A 21716-nucleotide genomic window follows, 5' to 3' on the forward strand; every position below is an offset into this window, starting at 1 on the left:
CGACATTTGCATAAACCAAAGATTTTTCACTTTCAAATCAATGGTAAAGTAATGGTTGGTCTGAGCCCATTGGACCAAAGTCAGTCTCCCCACGATACCGCTGCCGTGCACCGCGTTCATCTCTTTCTGTGCCTCAATGACCAGAGCTCCTTCACAATAAAAGTCTCTCGGAAGAGTTCCATCTGCGCATACTAAAAAAATAGTGCAATTCTTTTCAGCAATTATATAAATAACTCTAAATTCGTGCTTTCCGCTCTCAGTTTGCATACATGCGTGTGTATGCACTCCATACGCACACATTCCAACATGTATGTTGCAAAATGTTCAATCCAAAAATGTGGCACCCCAATAGATTACTGATGTTTGTGTCTTTTTCTCAACTAAAACAACAAATAAAAAAAAATAAAACTCCTCCTTTCTCCACCTTCTTTTTTATCTTAACCTTCTCTTTGTGCAAACCCTCTTTAGAAATAATTAAAAAAAAAAATTAAGTGACACCTTCTGCATCAGCTGGTCAATGTAAGGCAGAGCTTTTAGCTCCAGGACGGATCACCGCCACGCTACAACTGCTCGTCTAACTTTAGACAACGCTAACTACATCTACACTCTTACTGGAGCAGTGCAGAGCGCCGGCTTGTCCTGAAGATCAAGCTGAAGCTGAATGCAGAAGCTGAGAAGGTGAATGAGGATCTGAAGGACTCCAAGCAGCGAGAGGATTATCACAGGAAAACCAATCCTTGAGGAACCAAGACGATTAAAAAGGTTTCATAGGAGAGAGTGAAAGTGACAAACAAGAGTTCTATAGAAACAAACGGAACAAGGAAATATTTAGAATGACTGTTTAGGAGGGATGAGTTTTGTCTTCATCGGCCTTCTTGTTTCCCTCTTTTCTGACGTCCCAAGTGCTCCTCATTCAGGAAGGCTGGGAAAGCAGATGTCCCGGGACGGTGCTCTGCCGGAGCGATCAGGCTTAAAGGTGTTGACCAAAGATAAACCAGTGAGCTGGAGCTCCAAATCCAGTCTTTCCACCATTTTTGCCTCCTTTCCCACTGATGATTACCAGCGTGGCGAGCTGAAGGAGGCCGGGTTGCTGGGAAAAAAAATGGCAACGCTGAATAGTCACACCTGCTGAGGCTTCTGGGATTTCTCCTTTGCATTCCTTGTATTCCTGTTGTCCGTGCTTCCTTGGGGTTGAGGAGGGGGCCGGAGGAGGCCGTGTATGAGCGAGGACGGAGGTGCTTGTGAGGACGACACAGTCCGGTGGCTGTGGGTGGACGCCAGCGAGGTCTGCTGGTAGTAGTTCCCGATCACCTCGCTGTAAGTGGGAGGAGCGCCTTCACCCCGCGAACCCTGTTTATGCTGCCGGGACAAGGCCTCCTGGGCCTCTAACACACTGATGCCGGAATGGACGCTTGGGGGCGGGGCCTGCAGACTGAGGACAAAGCAAGAAAAATCAGTGAGAACACAGCGATGCCACACACTTTAAAAAGCTTGTGTTTCCTTTTTATGTTTGTAAACTACATTAAAGCAAAAATAGTGGCAATATAGGACATGCTAAATCAAGACAGGCCAATTCTGACCCGATTTGTACCCTTGTTCACACCAGGTTGCTTGTCGTTACCTGGCTTGCAGACAGGCGTTGGATGGGTCCAACGGGTGGGAATCAAACACTGTTCGGTTGGGGGGCGCTCGGACCGACTCGCGGTTTAGCTCCATCTGCTGTTCGGGGTCTCTGAGCTGCAGGGTGCAGGGCCCCTGGTACGGGGGCGGCTCCTCGCCGTCTGAGAGGGAGATGGTTGGGGGCAGATCGATGAGGCTCTGGGGCAGGTAGGGGTAGGTGGGCTGGAACCGAGTGGGCGCGTAGGTGTGATGGAAGCGCTGGGACTGAAGAGAAGGCTGGGACTGGTTGTGCTGCGGGTCTCGCTGCAGGTACGATGGGGCGCCCCGGTCCGGCGGTCTGGAGTTATACACCTGGTGCTGGATGAAACATCAAAGGAGTCAACATTTACCAAAAGATTTGTTTTGTTTTTGTGTTGCTACGCTGCTCCCCATTCTGTGGAAATGCATTAGAAAATGTACAATCTTGTTTTTAAATTATTTTCCAACTTCAGTTTTGCATGTCATTCCAGCTGCAACCACAGGGGGCGCCAAACAGACACTCAATGACTGCAGCTGCAATCTTAAAGCTGTGCAGGTGTATTTATCCAGAGCTTTGATTAAGAAATAAGACAAAATAAATACACAAGTAAGAGTTTGAAATATATATTTTTTTGAACTGAAAATTATTCTTTCTGTAACTGAAGTAACTAAGTATTAAATTGAGGTTTAATGTTTAGGGAAAAACGGGTGCTTTACCGGTGTGATAGTTATAAGGTTACTGCACGTTTAATCCAAAAAAAGGGGGATTCAAGTTAATATTGGCACATTGACATTTATCTTCTCCAATATTTGTGCTTTGAATATGCTTCCATGATGATCTAAAAACGTTTGTCATGGGGCGATTTTAACATCTTTCTAATTCTTAAAAAGCTGCAAAGGTGAAATTTAGGGCACAACAACAATTAATCATAACCTTAAAAACAGAAAAAGCTTGAAGCATAACAGTTTTCCCCAAAGATATTTACGAAAGCATTTTAGTCTTAGCAATGCACAGATGTTTTGATCCTAAAAGAGTATGATAGAAAAGATCCTCACCTCACTCAGGCCACTGTTTGTTGCTGGACTCTCAGAGGACCACATGTTTCCCTCCTGTTACAGAAAATCACAATATTTTGATTTTAAATAGATTGATTGAAGTGGAAGATCTGAAGATCAGTTTGCAGTTACAAACTAAAAAGTTGCAGGAGTAGGGGGTTAAGAATAACATTTACTCATACATATTTTAAATATATTTCTTCTTTATGCAACTTAAATATTTTTAGCCCAATTTGTAAATGTGTTTAGTCAAAAGTCTCTGAAAACCAACAGAACATGTTTAAACTCCAAGTAAAGAAAGTGCAGAAGGTGATTTTCTGAATTTAGTAGTTACACTTTTGGCCACCAGGGGGCTCAGCTGATTTTTGAAAACACAACCTTTTCCTGTTACACGACCACAAACGGCTGTTCTAGCTGTGATCATGGAAGTTCAGGCCATGTCTTAAATCAGAGCAGCTCTTCTGTAAGCTGGGCTGACTTCAGCCAAGAGAACGCACGGATGTGAAACTGATCTGCAGGGCTGGAGCTGAACAGAACCTGCTCCTGGACCTGTGCGCAGGCTTCACTCAGGCATGCGTGTCTGCCCGTTATGTGTGTCAGTGTGTCTGACTGCTAATCCAAATTAACTAGGACACTGACTCCCCTGAGCTCATCAGAAGGTCTTTGTGTGGCGAGTGTGTGTACTAGTTTATGCTTCATTCTTTACTCACACACGCTTTGAGGAGCAGGTGATTCAGGAAGCACGAGTGGAGTCATATGTTGCAGGGACTGTAAGCTAGAGCGTCTTGAAATAGATGTTGCGGGACACTGAGGCCCAAAGTGCACAAATGAGTCAAGATGTGAGCATTAGCCCGCAGCAGCATTTCATCACTGTGATTGCATGCTGTCTGCACGCTGTTCTTCCCATTTCTTCTTTTTTGATCGGAAACTCTCCTCTGTGTGACAAGCCCAGAAAACAGACACTCCCTTCCTCTGTGCTGCAGACAGTCACATCAAAACTATGTAGTCACTGACTGCCCGCTTGGTTGCTGTGTAATTACAAGCTTAGATGTGTTATTGTATGTATGGAAATATATCTTAAATTTTGTAAACTATCATTAAAAATAGGTGAGAAATGAAGAAAAAAGTCAAATTTTCTGTTGTTTTTTTGTTTGTTGATTTTTGCCCATAAAAATGTTTATTTCTTAAATATTAAGAATGTTTTTTTTATATCATTTCTTTTTGCTATTCTTATATCTTCCTCCTAATATTTGTTCACTTTTTTGTTTCACAATTTTAGTGGCATTTTCCAAATAAAGCTAGATTTTTTAACTCTTTAATGCTGGAATTTTAACACAACATTCTTTCAACAACTGTTACCCCTTCAACCGTTTTCAGCCGATTGTGAAGCGGAGAAAATTTGCCTTTTGCTGACATGTAACACTTTACAATAGTGAAGTGTTTATGCGATATATCAGCTGATTTGGTGTAAAGTCGATATAAAAAGCTGCTTTTTTTGCCTCAGAATCAGCTGATGTGTTCGTTATTGTTTGTCAAAAAGCGTGCTATTTAGTTTGGCGAGATCTCCGGTGTCAAAGGGTTAACAAAGTTCTAAATTGTGCCTTTCATTTTTTAAGGTGGCTTCCTCCTTTAAAAAAAAAGTCTTTTTTTTTCATTTCATATCACCTTATGTGAGACTACAAACTGAAAGAAGCTGGAGTTTAGGTGTGATGAGTCACGTGACTTACGTTGGCCAATGGCAGGTGTCTCCTGCGTGTGGGGGCGTGTCTGGAAAGGATGGAGCGTGCTGATAAGCGGTAGTGGTTCAGCAGACAGGTGATGACCACTACCATCACCATCATGACAACCACGATCACCAAGATCTGGACAAACTCCAGCTGGGCTGCAAAAAAAAAAAGACAAAAACAAAGAAGTTGAACGACAATCCAAAATAAAGAAATAAAATGTTTCGACTGGACGACAAAATGTTAGTGTTTAAAGTTCAGTTTTTGTTGTGTGATGTTTCTCAAAATTACTGCTATTTGAGAAAATGTCAGAGTTGCAGAGATTGTAAAATGTAAAAAAAAGACATCATCCAGTTGCATTGTGGGAGTGTGTAATTTGAAAATCCACAAGAATCCAGATAATCAAACCACAGAAGTTATCTGAACTCAGAATGATTGGATCAGCCTGTTTATCTGTGTATCGATGTTGAAAATAGCATATTTTCTCACTTTTATCACCAAACAGTAGTGTTACACATTCTTATTTTAGGAATGGGCATTGTTTAAAGCAGAATAGTTAAAATTGTCTTTATGAAAAAGTTAGTTTCAAACCAAAAAAATATACTGCATCGCTTTTCTAATTAAACAAAACCAGAGATAGACTCAATGTTTTATGATTTTGATTAAACTTAGCAAACTTTATTTAACAAAAGAACCTTATTTAATTAAAGCCCCAAGGTAAAAATGCATGGGAAACAAATTTCCCTTTTAAAAAACAAATGGAAAGGAGAGAAGAAATTGAAATAAAACCTAAAATGTCAGGATGGGAACAAGGCCGGTGTTTTAACTCTGTTATGGCTGGAAATAAAAGGGGTTTTTAGACATGCAAAGGTCAGTCACACAAAGGCCAGACGCCAAACCAGACAGACAGGGCTACCTTTGTTTAGAAACAGTCTGCTCTGACTACCAACTGCTGCTCAGAATCCCCCCCGCCCCCTCCGATCCGCGCACACACACATCATTTTTCACACGGAGCAGGCAGAGGTCAGGGCTATGTCAGACGGAGGAACAAAAACCAACCTGCAGTCTAGCGACACACATGTACAGGCTCGGTTCCCACAGTCTCATCTATATGCATCAACATTTGATCATGTGAGTCGTCCGACACAAAACATGAATACTTTAATGTAACAGTTACTGCCTAGATTTATCCTCCGAGATGTTTTCCTCACTTTTCCAAACGTGAGAAATGGAGTCACTCCAGTGGAAACCTCAATGTGATGTGACCACCCATTTTTGGTTTGATACTTGGCCTCTTTAGTCCCCCAAGAGTTTGTTTACCACTTAGCTAGGAAAGTGTGAAAACTACAGTACCAAACAACTCTGGTCTGTTAGGAAAGGAGGATCCTGGTTCATGTAAGAAATTGTGACATTTTTCTTAGTTTTTTTTCCTTTTAACCGAATTTCAAAGATTTTTCTATAACTTGGTCATCCAGTGTTTTGCCCCTTTCTATGTCCACCCAACATCCAAGTTCTTCTGAGGTTTTATCTTTGAAAAGATCAAAGCCTGAATCTGAGCAAAAATCAAAGAAAAAATGTGGCAATATGTTTTTAGGTATGTCACAATTCTCAATCTAAAACTGAAACGCATGATACACCATTGAACCAATTAGTGGCGAAATAGTACAATACTACATTTCAGAGGAATTTCTTGTTTTATTACATTACAATAGGGTTAATATTTTCCTACTAAAAGTTGTTACTTGATTACAAGAAAACTTAAATTTGAACCAAGAAAGAAATCATGAAGTGTATTGGTACATCCCTACTAATTATTGATATCATAAAGAGTTCCTTCCAGCACTGTTTTTACAAGGTTTTTCCATTCAAGTGTAAAACATGGTCAGTTGTTTTAGGGAATGCTGTCTTTAATGCAGATGGTCCACTCTCAAAAGTGGAGTGTGAAAGCAAACCACTCCAGTCAGCATTTCCTGCTGAGTCATACAGAATATTCTATACATTTCGCTCTCTAACATTCACACTTGTATCTCGCAGCGGTGTTTTGTTCTGCACAATAAACTTAAGAGTCTGAATGGCTTCATGTCAAACAGCAAACAGGCTCTTTTAGTTCTCCTCAACAAAATGGACTTGAACAGCACACTTTGCCTTTGTATCCTAACTTTAAAGCTGAAAGGCTCACAGCACTCAAAAGAAGGTTTGACTCTTGCCAAGCAAACACATTTTCATCTTCAGTTCAAGAGCGAAGCTTGGATCTGAGAAGTTCATGGCCTGAACGTGGGAGGAGGGTTTGGTGCTTCTCTCTCGACAAACTAAATGTCCTATGCAAGAATAGCTGAAGGAAATGTGATCAAAACATTGGAAAGTGTAGAAATGTATCAAGACTTTTGTTTAAACCTTATCTTTCAAAAATGTTGAATACCACATCTATTGAGTTTTTATAACTTCCCTTAGCAAAAGTAGTACACTTAAAGTTTATTTCATGAAGTATACTTGGGTTTAGGCATAGAAAGTATACTGACAATAAATGTGCAGTGTAGGAAGTATACAGAGTACTTCTTTAGAATAAACTGGAACATTATAGTTTTTAAAACAAAAAGTATATAAAAAATAAACTTTAAGTATAGACGAAGTAGGACCCTTCAATGATAGGGGTGTAACGATCCATTTAAATAATGATTTGATTAATTTCATAATTTGTGGTTACTGATACGATTCATAGTTGACATTGGTTCGTGTTGATCGATCCGATTCACTGACCTGGAATCGATCTAAGACACTGTTAGCCAAAAATTCAACTAATGGACACAGAGATAAATACCTAGGTACTGAACAGTACAGCTGAAGTCTTCCAGATTCTTTGTATTTCTTGCAAGAGTGAATTAAATATGTGTACAAAAAAACAATAATTAATGGCCAATCCATTCATATTTTAGTTTCATTACGTTCAACCCACTGTTGTTTTTCCACATCAAAACAATAATACAGCCTGTATGGTCACGTCTTCCTAAAATTCAAAGTATTTTCACACATTGGACTGTAAAGACGGATTGATCATATGTGTTGTGATGGCACTTGATCGTTTTTTACATTATAGCAAAATTAACCTTAAATCAAATGGTATTTTCAAATATCGGTGTAGTTGATTTATTATATTTTGAGACGATTTTATAATGGTATAGGTCTATTTGATTAACAACTCTGACAGATTGATTGTGGGGAAATGAATGGACTAAGTTGATAAATCTGTACACCACTGTAAATACTTTTTGCTAAGGGTTACCTTGATGCTACTAACAAAATAAGACGATTTTGTTTTAAAGCAGTTAAGAACCAACAGACAAGTTTTTGCTTAAAAACTCAAATTTTGACCAAACTGATCAAAGTTTGACTTATTTGATTTTTCAAGTAACAACTCTTGGCAAAAATTTGTTTATTCAAGTCTTAATCTATACTAGAAGTGACAAAGTATACTTAAAGTTTACTCTTCATCTATATATTTTGAACCTAATGTGCTCCAATTGACTCTGAGTAAGTATATAGTTACTATACTTCCTACACCACAAGTTTATAGTCTATAGTAGAATAGCCATACTTATATTTAAGTATACTAAAGAAAATTAACTTCAAATGTACTACTTTTTGCTTCGGGAATCATAAAGAACAGTCAGAGCCTGAAGTAAGCACAGTTTAAACTCACCACAGACTTGTCTCTGAATGCAGTTTTCATGGTTGTGAGTCCCTGACAGAGGCTGCATAGTCTGTGCTGAACAAGATCTTTGCTCAGACCAAAAACACCCGTATTCCACCGATTACAACCCCAGGATCTCTTCTTAAGGCAAAGCGGAGAAAAAGGAGAAAACATTAAAAAAAGAAACTAAAAAGAAAGCATTGCTGCTTCTAAAATGTTCGTCCTACATGTCCTGCGACGCGCTGGTGTGTCCTCGCCGGCTGACACACGCACTCTGAGCCTCGGGCAGGCTTTGTCTGAAACTTTTTCTCACACGCATTCCCACACTGTCCAGACGCCCTCACACACACCCAGGGAAACAGCTGACCAGACCCTTCCTGCCTCTCCCCCCTCCCAGAGCGCTCAATAGCTGTGAACAAAAGGGGTCAGTGTGAGGGAGGGGGAGGACGGGGAGAGAGGAGGAGTGGTGGGAGCGTCTGGAAGAGACAGATGGGTCAAAGGGATGGACGGAATAATGAGGAATGGCAGCGTGTGTGCTTTAGGACGTCTATATGTGTGTGCAGGGATGTTCCGGGGTATCATTAGGACGTAAACTAAGAGCCTTTACAGTAAATCCACTTTCTACCATCATGACACATTTGTACAGCTTTCACTAGGTATGGTTTTCTTTAGTATTTGGTGTCCAGAAACAGAATATTTGTCTAAAGGTTTTAAGGGAAAATCCAGATATTTTTGTAACATATAACACTGTGTATAAATTCCTTCACTACATTAAATATATGTGTGTGTGTGTGTGTGTGTATATACACATATATATATGTATATAGTATAAATAGAGTAATAATTGTATATTTTTATATATACTACACACACACACATATATATATATATATATATATATATACTAGACACAAATTGTATATGTAAATATACATAGTGTGTTCGCCATTTTGCAGTGCTGTCCGAATCTACAATTCCAAAATCAAGTCCCCAAAAAATTCCCAGAAGTCTCTGGAAAAAAACTGTGTGCATCGATGCTCTATATATTGGCGAATATAGACCACAATGCATTGGGTTTGAACAATTTTGATAAAAAATAATGTATTTTTAACATTTTTTACATCAGAACACAGTGGATTCATAAATAGCTTGTAGTAAGTAGGTTTTTGCTTGGTGAAATTAGTGATGTCATATTTTTTGTTTAAAAAAAGAAAAAAAATAGAATCGTGTCTAAAATGCTTTTTTTTTTAATCTAGGACACTAGAAAGTCCTATTTTTTTTTCAATAGTTTGGGAGCAGCATTTTTCTCCTTGAACTCTTCTTTGGATCCATTTTTGTCTCATTCTGACCATTGAACCATGAACTCTGACCTTAATGGAGTCAAGTGAAGCCTGAAGTTCTTTCAGTCGTTCTGCTTCATTGATGACCTGATGCTCCTCTTTTTTTGTTTGTTTATTTGTGCCCTGCGCAAACATAAGTTATTACACCTTTACCTATTTTTCAAGCAACATGCAAATCAACCTCAGCTAAGCTTCAGCAATCAGTAATAGGTACAAAAAGCTGTTTGTATCAAATAAAAAAAACTGTTATTTACTCTAATATTTTCCAATAAAATTTGGAATTGCTGCAAAATAGAAGTTAATTAATCAAAAATTAATTTGCAATGTTCAATTTATTCCAGAACTCCCCTTTAGCTTCACCTCGAATGAAAAAAATAATGATGTTTTTTATTTATAATTGGGAACTCAGGCATGAAGAGGTCAGGTTATTTGGTCAAACTGTTTAAAGTAAAAAAGGACTAAACAAAATATCAACATAATTAAACAACTTTTTTTATTAATTATTTATAAGAACCAAAGTTTTGCATCTTTGTACAAAAGACTGGAAAAATGCTTTTCATACAAACATAGCTAATTTTGCTTGATATACAGAGACCTTAAAATACATCATTGTGTTTTACATAATGCATTTTTTATGGAAGGTAAAAACATTTTAATTTGTGACAAATTGCATCAATGTTTAAATGTTTGGTTTGAAAAAGCAACACATAAGTGGCTTATTTTTTTGTTGTTTTTCTTAATCAGCCCAAAATAAATTAAGTATTTAGAGTTTCTAATTTAAAGCAGGGTTCTGGGCAAACTTCTGTCCTCCAAAAATGTCATCAGGCTTCACTTCCGGGTTTTGCTGGTCAGAGAAGAGCGACATCAGAAATTATTAAACCATTTTCACTTGTCAGAAACATGAGGGCGACTTGTGATCTCTTCCCTCCCTCGGCGGTGCTGTCTAGACAGAAGCAGGCTGTAAGCCTCACAGGCAGGCAGACACTTCATGGATAATCTGAAGCAATTAGCTCCTTTGTCATTCGCTGCCTGCCCTACGTCTATCTGCCTCCTTCGCCTCCTCCTCCTCTCACATTCAGCAAAAAGGTCGCCGGCGGTCACTGGCAAGTCAGATGGCTTGGAGAGAGCAGGCAGGGATGGAGATGGAGGGGGCAGGCGAGTCATAAGTAGAGAAAAGTACATGGAAAGTAGAAAATATCCATGGTAAAAGCCAAAAATGACAAGAGTGAAGCCAAAAAACTAAAATAAAAGGAAAGAAGTGTAGAGATGAGGACTGGGAGAGGAGGAGCTTGCTGATTGCCCCCCTTTTCCGTGGAATGACTCGACAGTCTGGGTAGTTAGAAATCGAACAGACAGCTGTGTGTGTGTGTCTATATGAGACAGAGACTTATAGGTCGTGGGTTCACACAATTTGCTTGCAAATTTCCATGAGAAAGACTTTCAGGGGGTGTGATGAGGGGCAATCAAACACACACATACACACTCCACTGACTTTGGGGTGCAGCCAACAAGTGTGGGAACTTTGGTCAACAAAACACACACTGTTGGCTTCAACAGTGGGAAAACGGGGAGGAGGGATCGTGTTTCAGAACCAAAGGGTCCGCCACCGTCTTGTACGCCCACTTAAAGAATCTCTTCAAAAACGTGCTTCCAACATACAGGTATATTGAAACACGCATCCTGCAGCAGAGGTGAGAAGTTTCTAAAACGCACTATTAAAATAAGTGAAAAAAAATTATCTTAAATTAAACTTGCATCTCCTTTTAAACTTGCACAGTGAGTGGCAAAACACTAATTTCTTCGATGAGAATGGCACAGAACAGTCTAAATCAGTATCAAACAAAATACATTTATTCTGAATTTCTGGATATTAACTGTATATAAAAACTGGATCAACTGATTGTGACATCCGTCATAAAAAATAGCTTACTTCCAGCTCTAACCTAATTAAGTCAATTCAATCGCAATTTTTTTCACAGTATGGATGCCACCATGTTGGATCCAGATGATGTCAAGAAGCAGGGATTGGTTAATGTTACCTTCCTGATACCTTGTGTGCACATGTTAGGACAGCTAGCCAACATAAGAAAAAGGAGCTCCAAAGAAACTGCTTTAGCCAATCAGGAGTGAACTTGTTCGAAGTCCAAACTCTACTACTACAACACAGGCAAAATCTCTTAATCAATTTTATTATAGGCATCTGATTTGTCGGTTTATAACTTCAATATTGTACAGAAAAAAAATTAGAACATTATCAAGATGAGTAATTATTCTGACAAATATAATGACTGAGTAATAGCTGTTTATTTCTCAATAGAAGTCTATTGGATTTTGGCTTCTTGGAGCCAACGGCTACTTCCTGTGTGGAATGTAGGGGGGGTCAGTCCAGTTCTCATATAAAGTCAATGCTTCAGGATCAAGTTAGGATAACAAAATTATGATGACTTCACATCAGTGGACTTCACTTCTTAAGGAACTTAGATTACAAAATATTTTTACGGATTACCAGAAGAAGTGAAATAAAGTACAGAGAATTGTAAAAAAACAGGATGGAATTTTATGAACCAAACTGTCAGTGATGGAAAATGTCATAAAGATGTCAGATAAAACAATAACTTCATGTCTTTTCTTATGCTTGTAGTAAAAACAGTTGAGGTGTTTACATGCTAGAATGCTCCTAAATAAAATCAGCATAAACCATCTAAGGTTGTCCCAGTTACAGTAAAGGTATCCAGGCTAAGAGGATCCAATGCCTGTTTACATAATCATGTCTTCTGCAGGATTTGAGCTTTTTTAAGATATGCAACTCACCCCTTGATTGTACCAATCAATCACCTGTTTTTTTAATGTTGGATTATTCTTGATAAGTGGTTAATTTTGAATTTCAGATGATGTGCAAAGCAGATTTCTAAAAGTCCACAGACTTTCCATCATCTCTTTGTTTGTCCTGGGTCTTTCAATAAAACAAAAAAAAATAATTTTAATTTAAATATGTTGCTGTTTACAAATGGAAGCATGATTTGATTGGTATGTATCATTCAGTACCATCAGATCTGCATTATAAGCAACTTGATGAAACTGTCAGCATTTGTATACATAGCTTTTAACAATAAAAACAAGGTTATTAAAGTAATCCCATAAAAGTTGACAATCCATGTGAAATATCAGTGGAATAAAAGCTTAAGTGGGCACACATATTTCGGAGCTACTCCTTATTTGGGACATCTGACTTTAGTTTTCCTACTGTTCCCTCTTTGGCCCATTTGCCTTCACTCAGGTCTTCATTCATGTGCTCAGCGGATATGTTGCTGTATTTGTCTTAATTCTCAGCCTTTCTGGGTCATTGGTGATAAAACTAAATGAAAACAAATACAGAAATAAAAGTGCAGTACATTATGTTTCGTCTATGGACGCCCTAACAGCCTCATGTTGATGTCTGTTTTCATCAGCGTGAGAGAGCAAATCCTTAAGAGTTTTTGCCCACTTTCAAAAGCTGCTGCTTGAAGGACATCACTGATACATCAGGAACAGCTGATGTGAGGACTGCAGAATAGACGGAAAATATAGCAGGAAAGAAATGGAAGGAGCATAAAAATAGGAGATTTAACAAAGATGGACTGAAATGAAGAAGGTGAGAAAACTGGCAGAAGGAACAGAACAAAATAAAAAAAAAAAGTCTGGATCTAGAGACAGAAAGTAGAGCGATGGGAGTGGAAGACAGGACAGAAGAGCATTACTCTAAATTTAGCGTGCTAATCCAGGGAACTCCCTTGCTAAACTGTGAGTCCCATCTGGACGACTGGCCATGCTAACGCAGACTCAGAGTAGGTCACCGTCTCTGCAGCAAACCAGACATGCCGACAGTAAAACTTGCTGACTTTCATCCACTCGGTCAGAGTGCATCGACCTCCGACCCCTTCACCTCCCGATAACAGCTCTGGCAGACGTCTGGCTGATCGCTGCATTGACAGCTCGTTCATAAAGATATGATCAAAGAGAAGATAAAGAGACATGAAAGCTCACCTAATCACAGGTATTTGACAGGAGCATGAAGTTCAGTGCAAACACCTAAAACTGCAGACACTTGAAAATGAATATTTTTAAATATACCACAATGCAATGCTGCAGATGATTCCAGTGTTTGTGATTTGGTCTTTCTTATAAATGTTTTAAGAGGCAGCTCAAAGACAGTTATTATGGGGACGCGGTGTCTGAGTCAGTGTGACATAAAACTTAGTCAACACTGTCAGTTTCAAAGTTGGTTTAACAGAAACAAAAAAAGTACTCTGCTGTGGTGGTTAGCAGCATGAAGTTGAAGTTATTTTCTGGATTCCTCCTAAAGTCCAAAAACAATCAGATATCTTGGTTAAGGATCCTGAACCCAACCTTAAAAATGAGTGTCAGAATGTGGTTGTATGTCTATACATGTTGATGTTGGCCTGTCCAAAGTGTGGCTGGGATAAGGTCAACAACACCAAACTTCACTTGCAATCAAATTAAGACTCTTATTTTCAGGGTGTTCATTTGTTGTGTCCACAACAGAAATTTAGATGAGCTTTTACAGCTGTCCAGACAAGAAGACATTCCAAGGAACCAATCTCTGGTACAGTCAAAGTCAGCCATGATTTGACTGCACTCTAAGATAATGAATGAGTCTATTCCAGGGGTGGGCAAACTACAGCCCGGGGACCATATTTGGTCTGTTAAACCATTTGATCTGGCCCGCCACACTGAAATAAATTACATTGATAATTACAGGTGTAGGGAAAATCAATTTTGGCGATGTATCGTGATATTTCATTTGGCGATAGTTGTATCGATTTCAAACGTCGACAAGACGAAAATTGTTAAAATTAGTTCTGGTACAATCTTGGGACATATTGTGATACGTATCATATCGTTAGACGTGTATCGCAATACGTACCGAATCACCAGACTCTTGCCGATACAAAACCCTATTGATAATCCATATTAATGTTTGATATTTGGAAGATTTGTTGTTTTTCGCATGTTTATCTGTATTTTTCAAGTCAGATAGTAATTTCTCCAATCATTCCAACACAAGAAAAAGCATTTTTCTAAGTCTGTGTTTTTCCCTGAAAGACATCAACCAATTGGTGCAATTGGCAATAAAATAGGAACAAAAACCACGGTTTAAATAAAAAAAAGCATGTTTGTGTCCAGATTCCATGTTGTTTCTTTCTCATATGAGTATGCTTACTAAAGCACTTCAAGCATCTGATCTGGCCCATTTGTCAAGTTTTAGAACCCTCTGTGGCCCACAAGACCCTTTGACGGACTGGCAACCAGTCTTTGTCTTTGTTCAACAGGGATAGGCTCCAGCAACAATGTGACCCCAAAAGGGATTAAGTGGGTTTGGAGGATGGATGGATGGATTCCCAGCTTAAATGCAAAAAGGTGTATTCCTACCTGTTATAGTGGACCATGATCAGAGCTAAACAGACAGGATGCTGGATGTAACTGAGCAGTTTTGGACCCTCTCAGTACCAGACACAAAAGTTTGCTATTTTAAAGGTAAATAGTTGCAGGATAGCTGAAATACATATGGCTTAACTGATAATTTTACGCCATTTCATGCTGACTTCCTCTTCATCTACCAGAGTTATGCAGGAAAACATGAATGATGAAACATGAAAGGAAAAAAAAAATTCACAGGAAAAATATCTCAGCAGAAATGCAATCAGACTGTCTGGCCCTGACAAGCTCAGTCACAACAAAGTGACGCACCTGGAGGGGTTATTTTTAAAGTGTCTCGAAAGTTTGAGCATTTGTACCGCAGAGCAGCCCGACGGCTCAGAGGAGCGAAAACACTAACCAACAGAAGTTCGTGATGACACTGGAAAACAAGAAAAATACACAGACAAAATACAGACAAAAGACAGACATGCACCTGATCCTGCACTGCGGGCTCGCACAGTCTCTGATGTTAGCTTAATATAAAGGAGGAGACAGCTTATAGACACACACACACATACAGACAACACACACACAGACATATACACACTGCTGGCTCGACCTGCAGAGCTTTCTGTCTGAAACATATGAAAATCAAACCTCATTATCAGTGGCTTGTCTGGCTGCCTGTGTGTTGCTCATTTCAATTCTAGCCAGAAGGAGCTGAACTGCCCCTGTCATCTTTCACCCACACACACACACACATGCACGCACGCACACCCCCCCACACACGCAAACACATAGCTAGACCTTTGTACACAAACACATTGTTCATTTGAATGTGAAAGAGGGGGCAGATCGCCGGTGTGAGGGTTGTGTGTTCGATGGCAACAACGTGACATTAGACATTATAATCATTAACGCAGACATTAGACGTTCACAGGCCAGTCACTTAAGCCACAAACACTAAAGCTTTCTATCAAAAGGCCTTCAGCTCTTCGTCGTAAAACCTGTAAATAATCAGCATTTTGTGTTTTACAGTTTCTCTGAATCTGAGTCAGTACCAGTTTCAGCGCCGTTCATAGTTCTGACTGGTTTATCTACTCTTTCAAAAATGCATTGTAGGAAAAATGTGTTTTCTACTTAAAAATGTTTGACAAACAGCTAGAACTTTCGATATTTACCTTTTTTTTAGAAATGATAGCATAAGACTCAAGAATTATTTTTGTTCTCGTTAATTAACAAAAACCCTCAGAATTTAGTTTTATAATTTCCACCAAAACAACAATCCTAATCACTGATTTACTTGTTTGAAAGTAAATATTTTCCGATTAAACAGATTTGGATTGTAAAATATTCTGCCAGCTTTCTTAAAATGGATTATTCTGCTGCACTCTGTGCAAATGTAAGAAGCAAAGCAATTGGAAATAATTTCTTCCTATTTAGTAAATATATAGTTCAAGTTAGCAAAAGTATTAAAATATTCTAACAGTTTATCTTGTATCAATACACCCATGTATAAAACACACATCAGTTTTGGCAAGACAGAAAATTATGAGTTTATAAAATATTTTTGATTTATAAAATAATTTTGATTAGAAAAACTCAATAATTTGCTAACAAGCAGTATCTAGACCGGGTGGGGGGACTATGACCCAGGAGCCATATGCGACCCATTAATCTATTTAATCAAACCTGTCAGACTGGAGTAAAGGACTTTGATTATCCGTATTAATTATATATTTTCCTTGTAGTTCAGGTGTCTCCCCACAGATGGCGCACTAAAAATAAATTCACCTTTATTTAGGCGCAGAAAGCCAATGAAGTATTCGTAGATTTGCTGTTTTTCTAATATTCATGCGTGATTTCCAAGCAGGACAGTAATTTTTCCAGTTATTTTAACACCACACGAACGCAGCATTTTCCTGAGGGACATCAACCCATTGGTAAAAATGGCACTGAAATGATAACAAAAACCACATTTTTTAAAATAAAAACTCCAAAAATGTTCTTTTTTTAAAGTAATTTTCAATCAAGACTAAAACATCTTTTTGCCCAGATCCCATGATCTCTTTCTTTTACGAGGTGAATTACCAAAACATGCCACAAATCTCTCCTGGTCCAGCCCTTCTGTAAAATTTTAGAACTTTTTGTGGCTCAAGAGTAAGAAAGTTTGCCCATTTCTGATCTAGACTCAACTGTAAAACCTGATGTTCTCTGAACCTTTTTCCTTCACCTTTCCAAAACCAGCAGTTAAACTTTATATGAGAACAAGATTGAGTGAGTGCGATGTCATCCAAAGAAAATGGCTCCAACAAAACTAAATCAATTCAGTCGCCATCTTTTCGCAATATGGATGTCACCATGTTGAAACCAGAAATCATCAGTTACGAGTGATTTGTTCCCGTCAGTCTGCGTCTACATTTCTATCGCAACCAATCAGGAGTGAGCTTGTTGAAAGGCCACACCCCTACCACTTGGGGCAGGCTACTTAAAATCTATTAAACGTTTGAAACACTCGACGTAAGGCTGCATACTTTTATTGAAGCATCTGAGTGGCCTGTTTATAACCTGAATAACTTGCAATACGGAAAAAATCAAATTAGCAAGAACATGTTAAAAAGTAACAGAGCAAGCAGTGAATGAAGAGAATAACTGCTGTTGTCAGTAATAGATTTATCCAAAAAGTGAGTTTCTCTTGATCCTGTTCGACTCCAAAGAGTCTTGAACCAGCCATCTGCCTCTTCTGACAACGTAGAACAGAACATTGGCCACCACAGACCTGTAAATTTTCAATAACAAAGATCCCCGGGAGACGTATTTTCCAGACCATTTTAGAGATCCTTTTTTCAAAATAAAGATTTGTAAGATGTCTATGCTGCATCAATCTGCAGTTGTGTTGAAAAAGATCTTTATAAGCTCTAAGGAGATCAGGAATTTCCAAAAATAAGAGAAGAAAAATGTTTTTTTCAAGCTGTAGGCATATAACAAATTTGATGGCCAAATTTTGTAGGTCTTCCTGATCCCAAATCATGACAATAGGTTGCAGTTTCTTACAATAATTTCTGTCGGAATTGTGCCTTTTATTTTCAGACACGAGTAAGTCTAGATGTCATTGTATTTGTAACAGCATATGTTCTAATGTCCCAAATGATTATCATTATTTTTTTTACCTTTGTTCTCTGAATATCCCACGGAGGTCCGGGAGTTTGTTCTCAGATGATTTGTCTGTGACTCACTCCTTTAATTTCAATTCAGTCAGAGCTTCCGATGTGCAGAAAACACTTGAACTCTGTGACATTGGAGAACTGGTAAGTCTAGATCGACTCGAAATGTCCTTTTTGAAGCAGGCAGGAGACTGGCTTTGACGTTTCCTTACACTGTCAGGGCTCACAATGAAAACAAATCCGTATGGATATCTGCCTTTGTTTCTCTTCCTTTGTTTTGACCCTAAATTTAAAAATGTGGGCTCATCTTCAAGCTCTTCGTCATTGTAAACTCAAATCTCTAGTGAAACGAGAAGTAAAATGGTTTCTCGTTATGAGCAACATCCTGCTGGTGAAAGAGCACAGCGAAGCACAAATCCATCACAGACTTGAACTGTCGGAACAAACAAGATTATCTGGAAATGACCAGCAGATTTTACAAATAGAAAGCATTGGGTTTAGCTAGCATTGTGAAAAAAAGGTGTTCCTCAGGGATCTGTTATAGAGCCCCTCCCACTTTAAACTAAAATATACCAACTTCCATCTTCATAATGTGTTTTTTGTGTTCACACCCAGCCAGGGTTTGTGAAAGATCCTCAATCTTCAGTCTGTCATCTAATTTAAGGCTCTACGACTTAGTATTGACTCCGCTAATTCACAATGTACCATTAAATCCAGAACTTCACTATTTTTGCATCATCTTGAACAAAAAATAAGACTTTGAAGAATTGTTTTTTTGTATGATTAAAAATAAAATCAGACACAAAGTTGCTAAAGTTAAAGTAAGATAAAAACGTCCAAGACTGTTTTTTAATACACAAAATGCGATGACAGGAACGTTATACTGTTTCTACTAAATCATTTTATTTTAGTCATGCAATTATAAACCATTTTTGTTACATTAAATAAGATAGTGACTCGTTTGAATTGAAAATGTTTTCATTTTTACTGTACGTGATTTTATACATTTTTTATTCAAAATTTGGAATGCACAAATGACTTGAAAGTTGAACATTTACGATTATAATCAACACTTCACTTCACTTCAATCATCTTTTGATCTATTGATAAGCGTTCTTAGTGGTCTTTTAACTATGATTTTTCATTTTTATGGGAAAAATAAACTTTTCTCAGACATGGTTTCTGTAGAGCGTAAGAAGTTCACCTGAAATTCACCTATGAGTTGTGGGCGGGACTGTTGTTATGGCAAAAGCCTGCTCTTATTTCCCATCATCCCTTTGTTTACACTCTTCCACTAGCTTACAGCTCCTCACAACCCTAACCTAACATTAGCGGTTCAACAAAAACGGTGAATATTGAAGCTATCCAGCCACACAGTTTGGAGACATTTATTCAATCTTTCCGATGCATCACAATGACTGCTTCAGGCTTTTTCAAACAACATTGCTTCTACTGCTCCTGATTTAAGGCAATTTGAAGAAAAAAGTGCAATTTTAAGCTTAATTTTCTTTAAGTGTGTCCTCCACTATAAGAGAAATGCTAAAAGAACACGTTTAAAACACCCAAAACCATGTCTTTCATTAGATCAGGTCTTTAATAGATATTACATGTATGCATCTTTACCACTCTTGAATAGACAGAAAACAAAGCCAAGTTCAAAGCACTGAACGTTGCAACCAAAGGTTGCTTCTCTTTTCCTTTAATTTCAAATATTTGCATGCTTTTATTAAACCCTTGATCTGCTGCCAGCCTATATACCTGATCCACATTTTTTACCCCAAAATATTACCGTATTTTCCGCACTATAAGGCGCATCGGATTATAAAGTGGACCTTCAATGAATAGTCTATCTTTAAACTTTTTCACATATAAGGCGCATCGGATTACAAGGCACATAGAATAGAGGCTACAACAGTGGCTGGGATTGTGTTATTCATCTACTAGACCTGTTGCGGCTCAGTATTGATCCATATAGCAGGTGCACCGGATTATAAGGCGCACTGTCGGCTTTTGAGAAATTGAAGCTTTTAGGTGTGCCTTTTTTCCTTTCTAGTGCTCTTGTTGAATTGGGAGATAAAAGTGTTTTTTGCTGCCTTTGCTTTGAATCAGCTGCTATGGGCAATTATGTCTGTTTCTGAGGTCTGACATGCCCCAACATTTATATACATGAATACATTTATATGCTGCATTTCAGCTGTGTGTCTCTTATGAAGGAGTTTAAATCAAAAGTGTTGATTTCCTGATTAATACCATGTCAGATAAAAGGGTTTCAAAAAGGAAGCTTCCTAGTGTAATTAGTGTGAGATCAAGCTTACAAAAGGAGGGGGATGTGAGGTGCTGTCTGCTTCTGTGTGTGAGCCAGACATGCACTTCCCTCTCCAAACTGTGTTCAGCTGCCAAACAAAAACCAGCTCAGCCGGTTTTCAGCCACACACACTCACACACAAGCACAAACACACACCTGGCTAGACACAACAGTGTCTGTCTGACCCCGTGTTTGTATTTCTGGGAAAGAAAAATCAATTCCACATCAATAAACAAGGCTAATGAATTGAAAGTGCATCTATCTGCAGATGGAGTTTAGTAAATATGCACCGAAAACAGGTCAACGGTGCGAATGGTAATAATTTGCTTCGAGAAGAACTTACAATGCACTTTGAAGTTTGTTTTCCCCACAGACTTTTTTTTTTTTTGGCATCTTCAGGTCTAAAGTTAAGAGTCAAGACATTAAAAAAGTATTCAAATTAGATACTGAAAAACACTTTTTTTTACAAAGTCCCCATTAGCCTCAAATCTCTGTTGGCTTTCAGTCTGCTGACCTTCCAACCTCTTGGAAATATTTGTTTTCTTTTGCTCAATGTAAGAAACAAACAAACAAACAAACAAACAAACAACACAAAGCAATAATCCTGATAATACAGGAGAACATGCAGCCCTTTCTGTTTCCATTGGCTGGATTCCACAGCGTTCCAGAGGAGAAGGAGCCAGACATGATTGCTTAATATGCAAGCATCGGCTGCATGCATCACATATTTCTTGGCTTGTATCACCTGAAATCCAGAGATAAGATGTGCCAAAAAAAAGAATCCCTGAAGCTCAGAGTTTCTGATGGAAACTAATCAGCAAAAATATGTTGTAGAGACATGATGTCATGGAAAGACAAGAAAAGAACATAAAGATAAATGCAATTTAATTAAAGCAATAGATAAACAAAATACAGTGACACTCTAAATCATCTCTTTTTAACTAAAACTTTTAAAAGGATAAAAAATAAGTACTCCTAAAGTAACTAATCCTTTAGTTCCTAAGACCCACTCCAATCATTTTTTGATCTATTGGAAAAGCATTCCCAGTGGTAACTATGATTATGGTGTTTTTAGCTAAAATATATATAAAAAAACCTGTGCTGTTTTCTACAACATGGTTTCTGAAAAGCAGAAGTAGTTCATTAGAAATTTGAGTGTGAGTTGTGGACAGGACTGTTGGCGCAGAGCAACCCCGCCCCCTTTTCCTGCCACCTATAACTGCTATAACTGAAAGCTCTTCTGCTCTCTTACAGCCTCCAACCTAACATTACCGGAGCCACAAAAACAGAGAGCAATATTGGAGCTATCCAGCCGTACAGTTTTGAAACAGATGATAAAACATGAGGAAAACAAAGGTGTCTGCAGGTGGATGCGCTGGAATG

General features: G+C 38.4%; 1 protein-coding gene across 3 annotated transcripts in view; it reads right to left on the minus strand.

Moving 5' to 3' along the window:
• Positions 1-131: 131 nt before the first annotated feature.
• pmepa1 (prostate transmembrane protein, androgen induced 1) overlaps positions 132-21716 on the minus strand; it is a 39782-nt gene continuing 18197 nt past the window's right edge. For 2 of the 3 annotated variants that reach the window (XM_024270390.2, XM_036211783.1), the window contains exons 2-5: positions 4422-4576; positions 2695-2748; positions 1622-1977; positions 132-1432 (exon numbers count right to left, since the gene is read on the minus strand). In XM_024270390.2, coding sequence (XP_024126158.1) covers positions 1120-1432; positions 1622-1977; positions 2695-2748; positions 4422-4576 — 878 coding nt within the window. In that variant the 3' untranslated portion in view covers positions 132-1119. Of the gene's footprint in view, positions 1433-1621; positions 1978-2694; positions 2749-4421; positions 4577-8115; positions 8519-21716 lie in introns of those variants that run through there. The other variant, XM_024270391.2, reaches the window with a different exon arrangement.

This window comes from Oryzias melastigma, linkage group LG5 (assembly GCF_002922805.2).
Source record: "Oryzias melastigma strain HK-1 linkage group LG5, ASM292280v2, whole genome shotgun sequence".
NCBI lineage: Eukaryota > Metazoa > Chordata > Actinopteri > Beloniformes > Adrianichthyidae > Oryzias > Oryzias melastigma.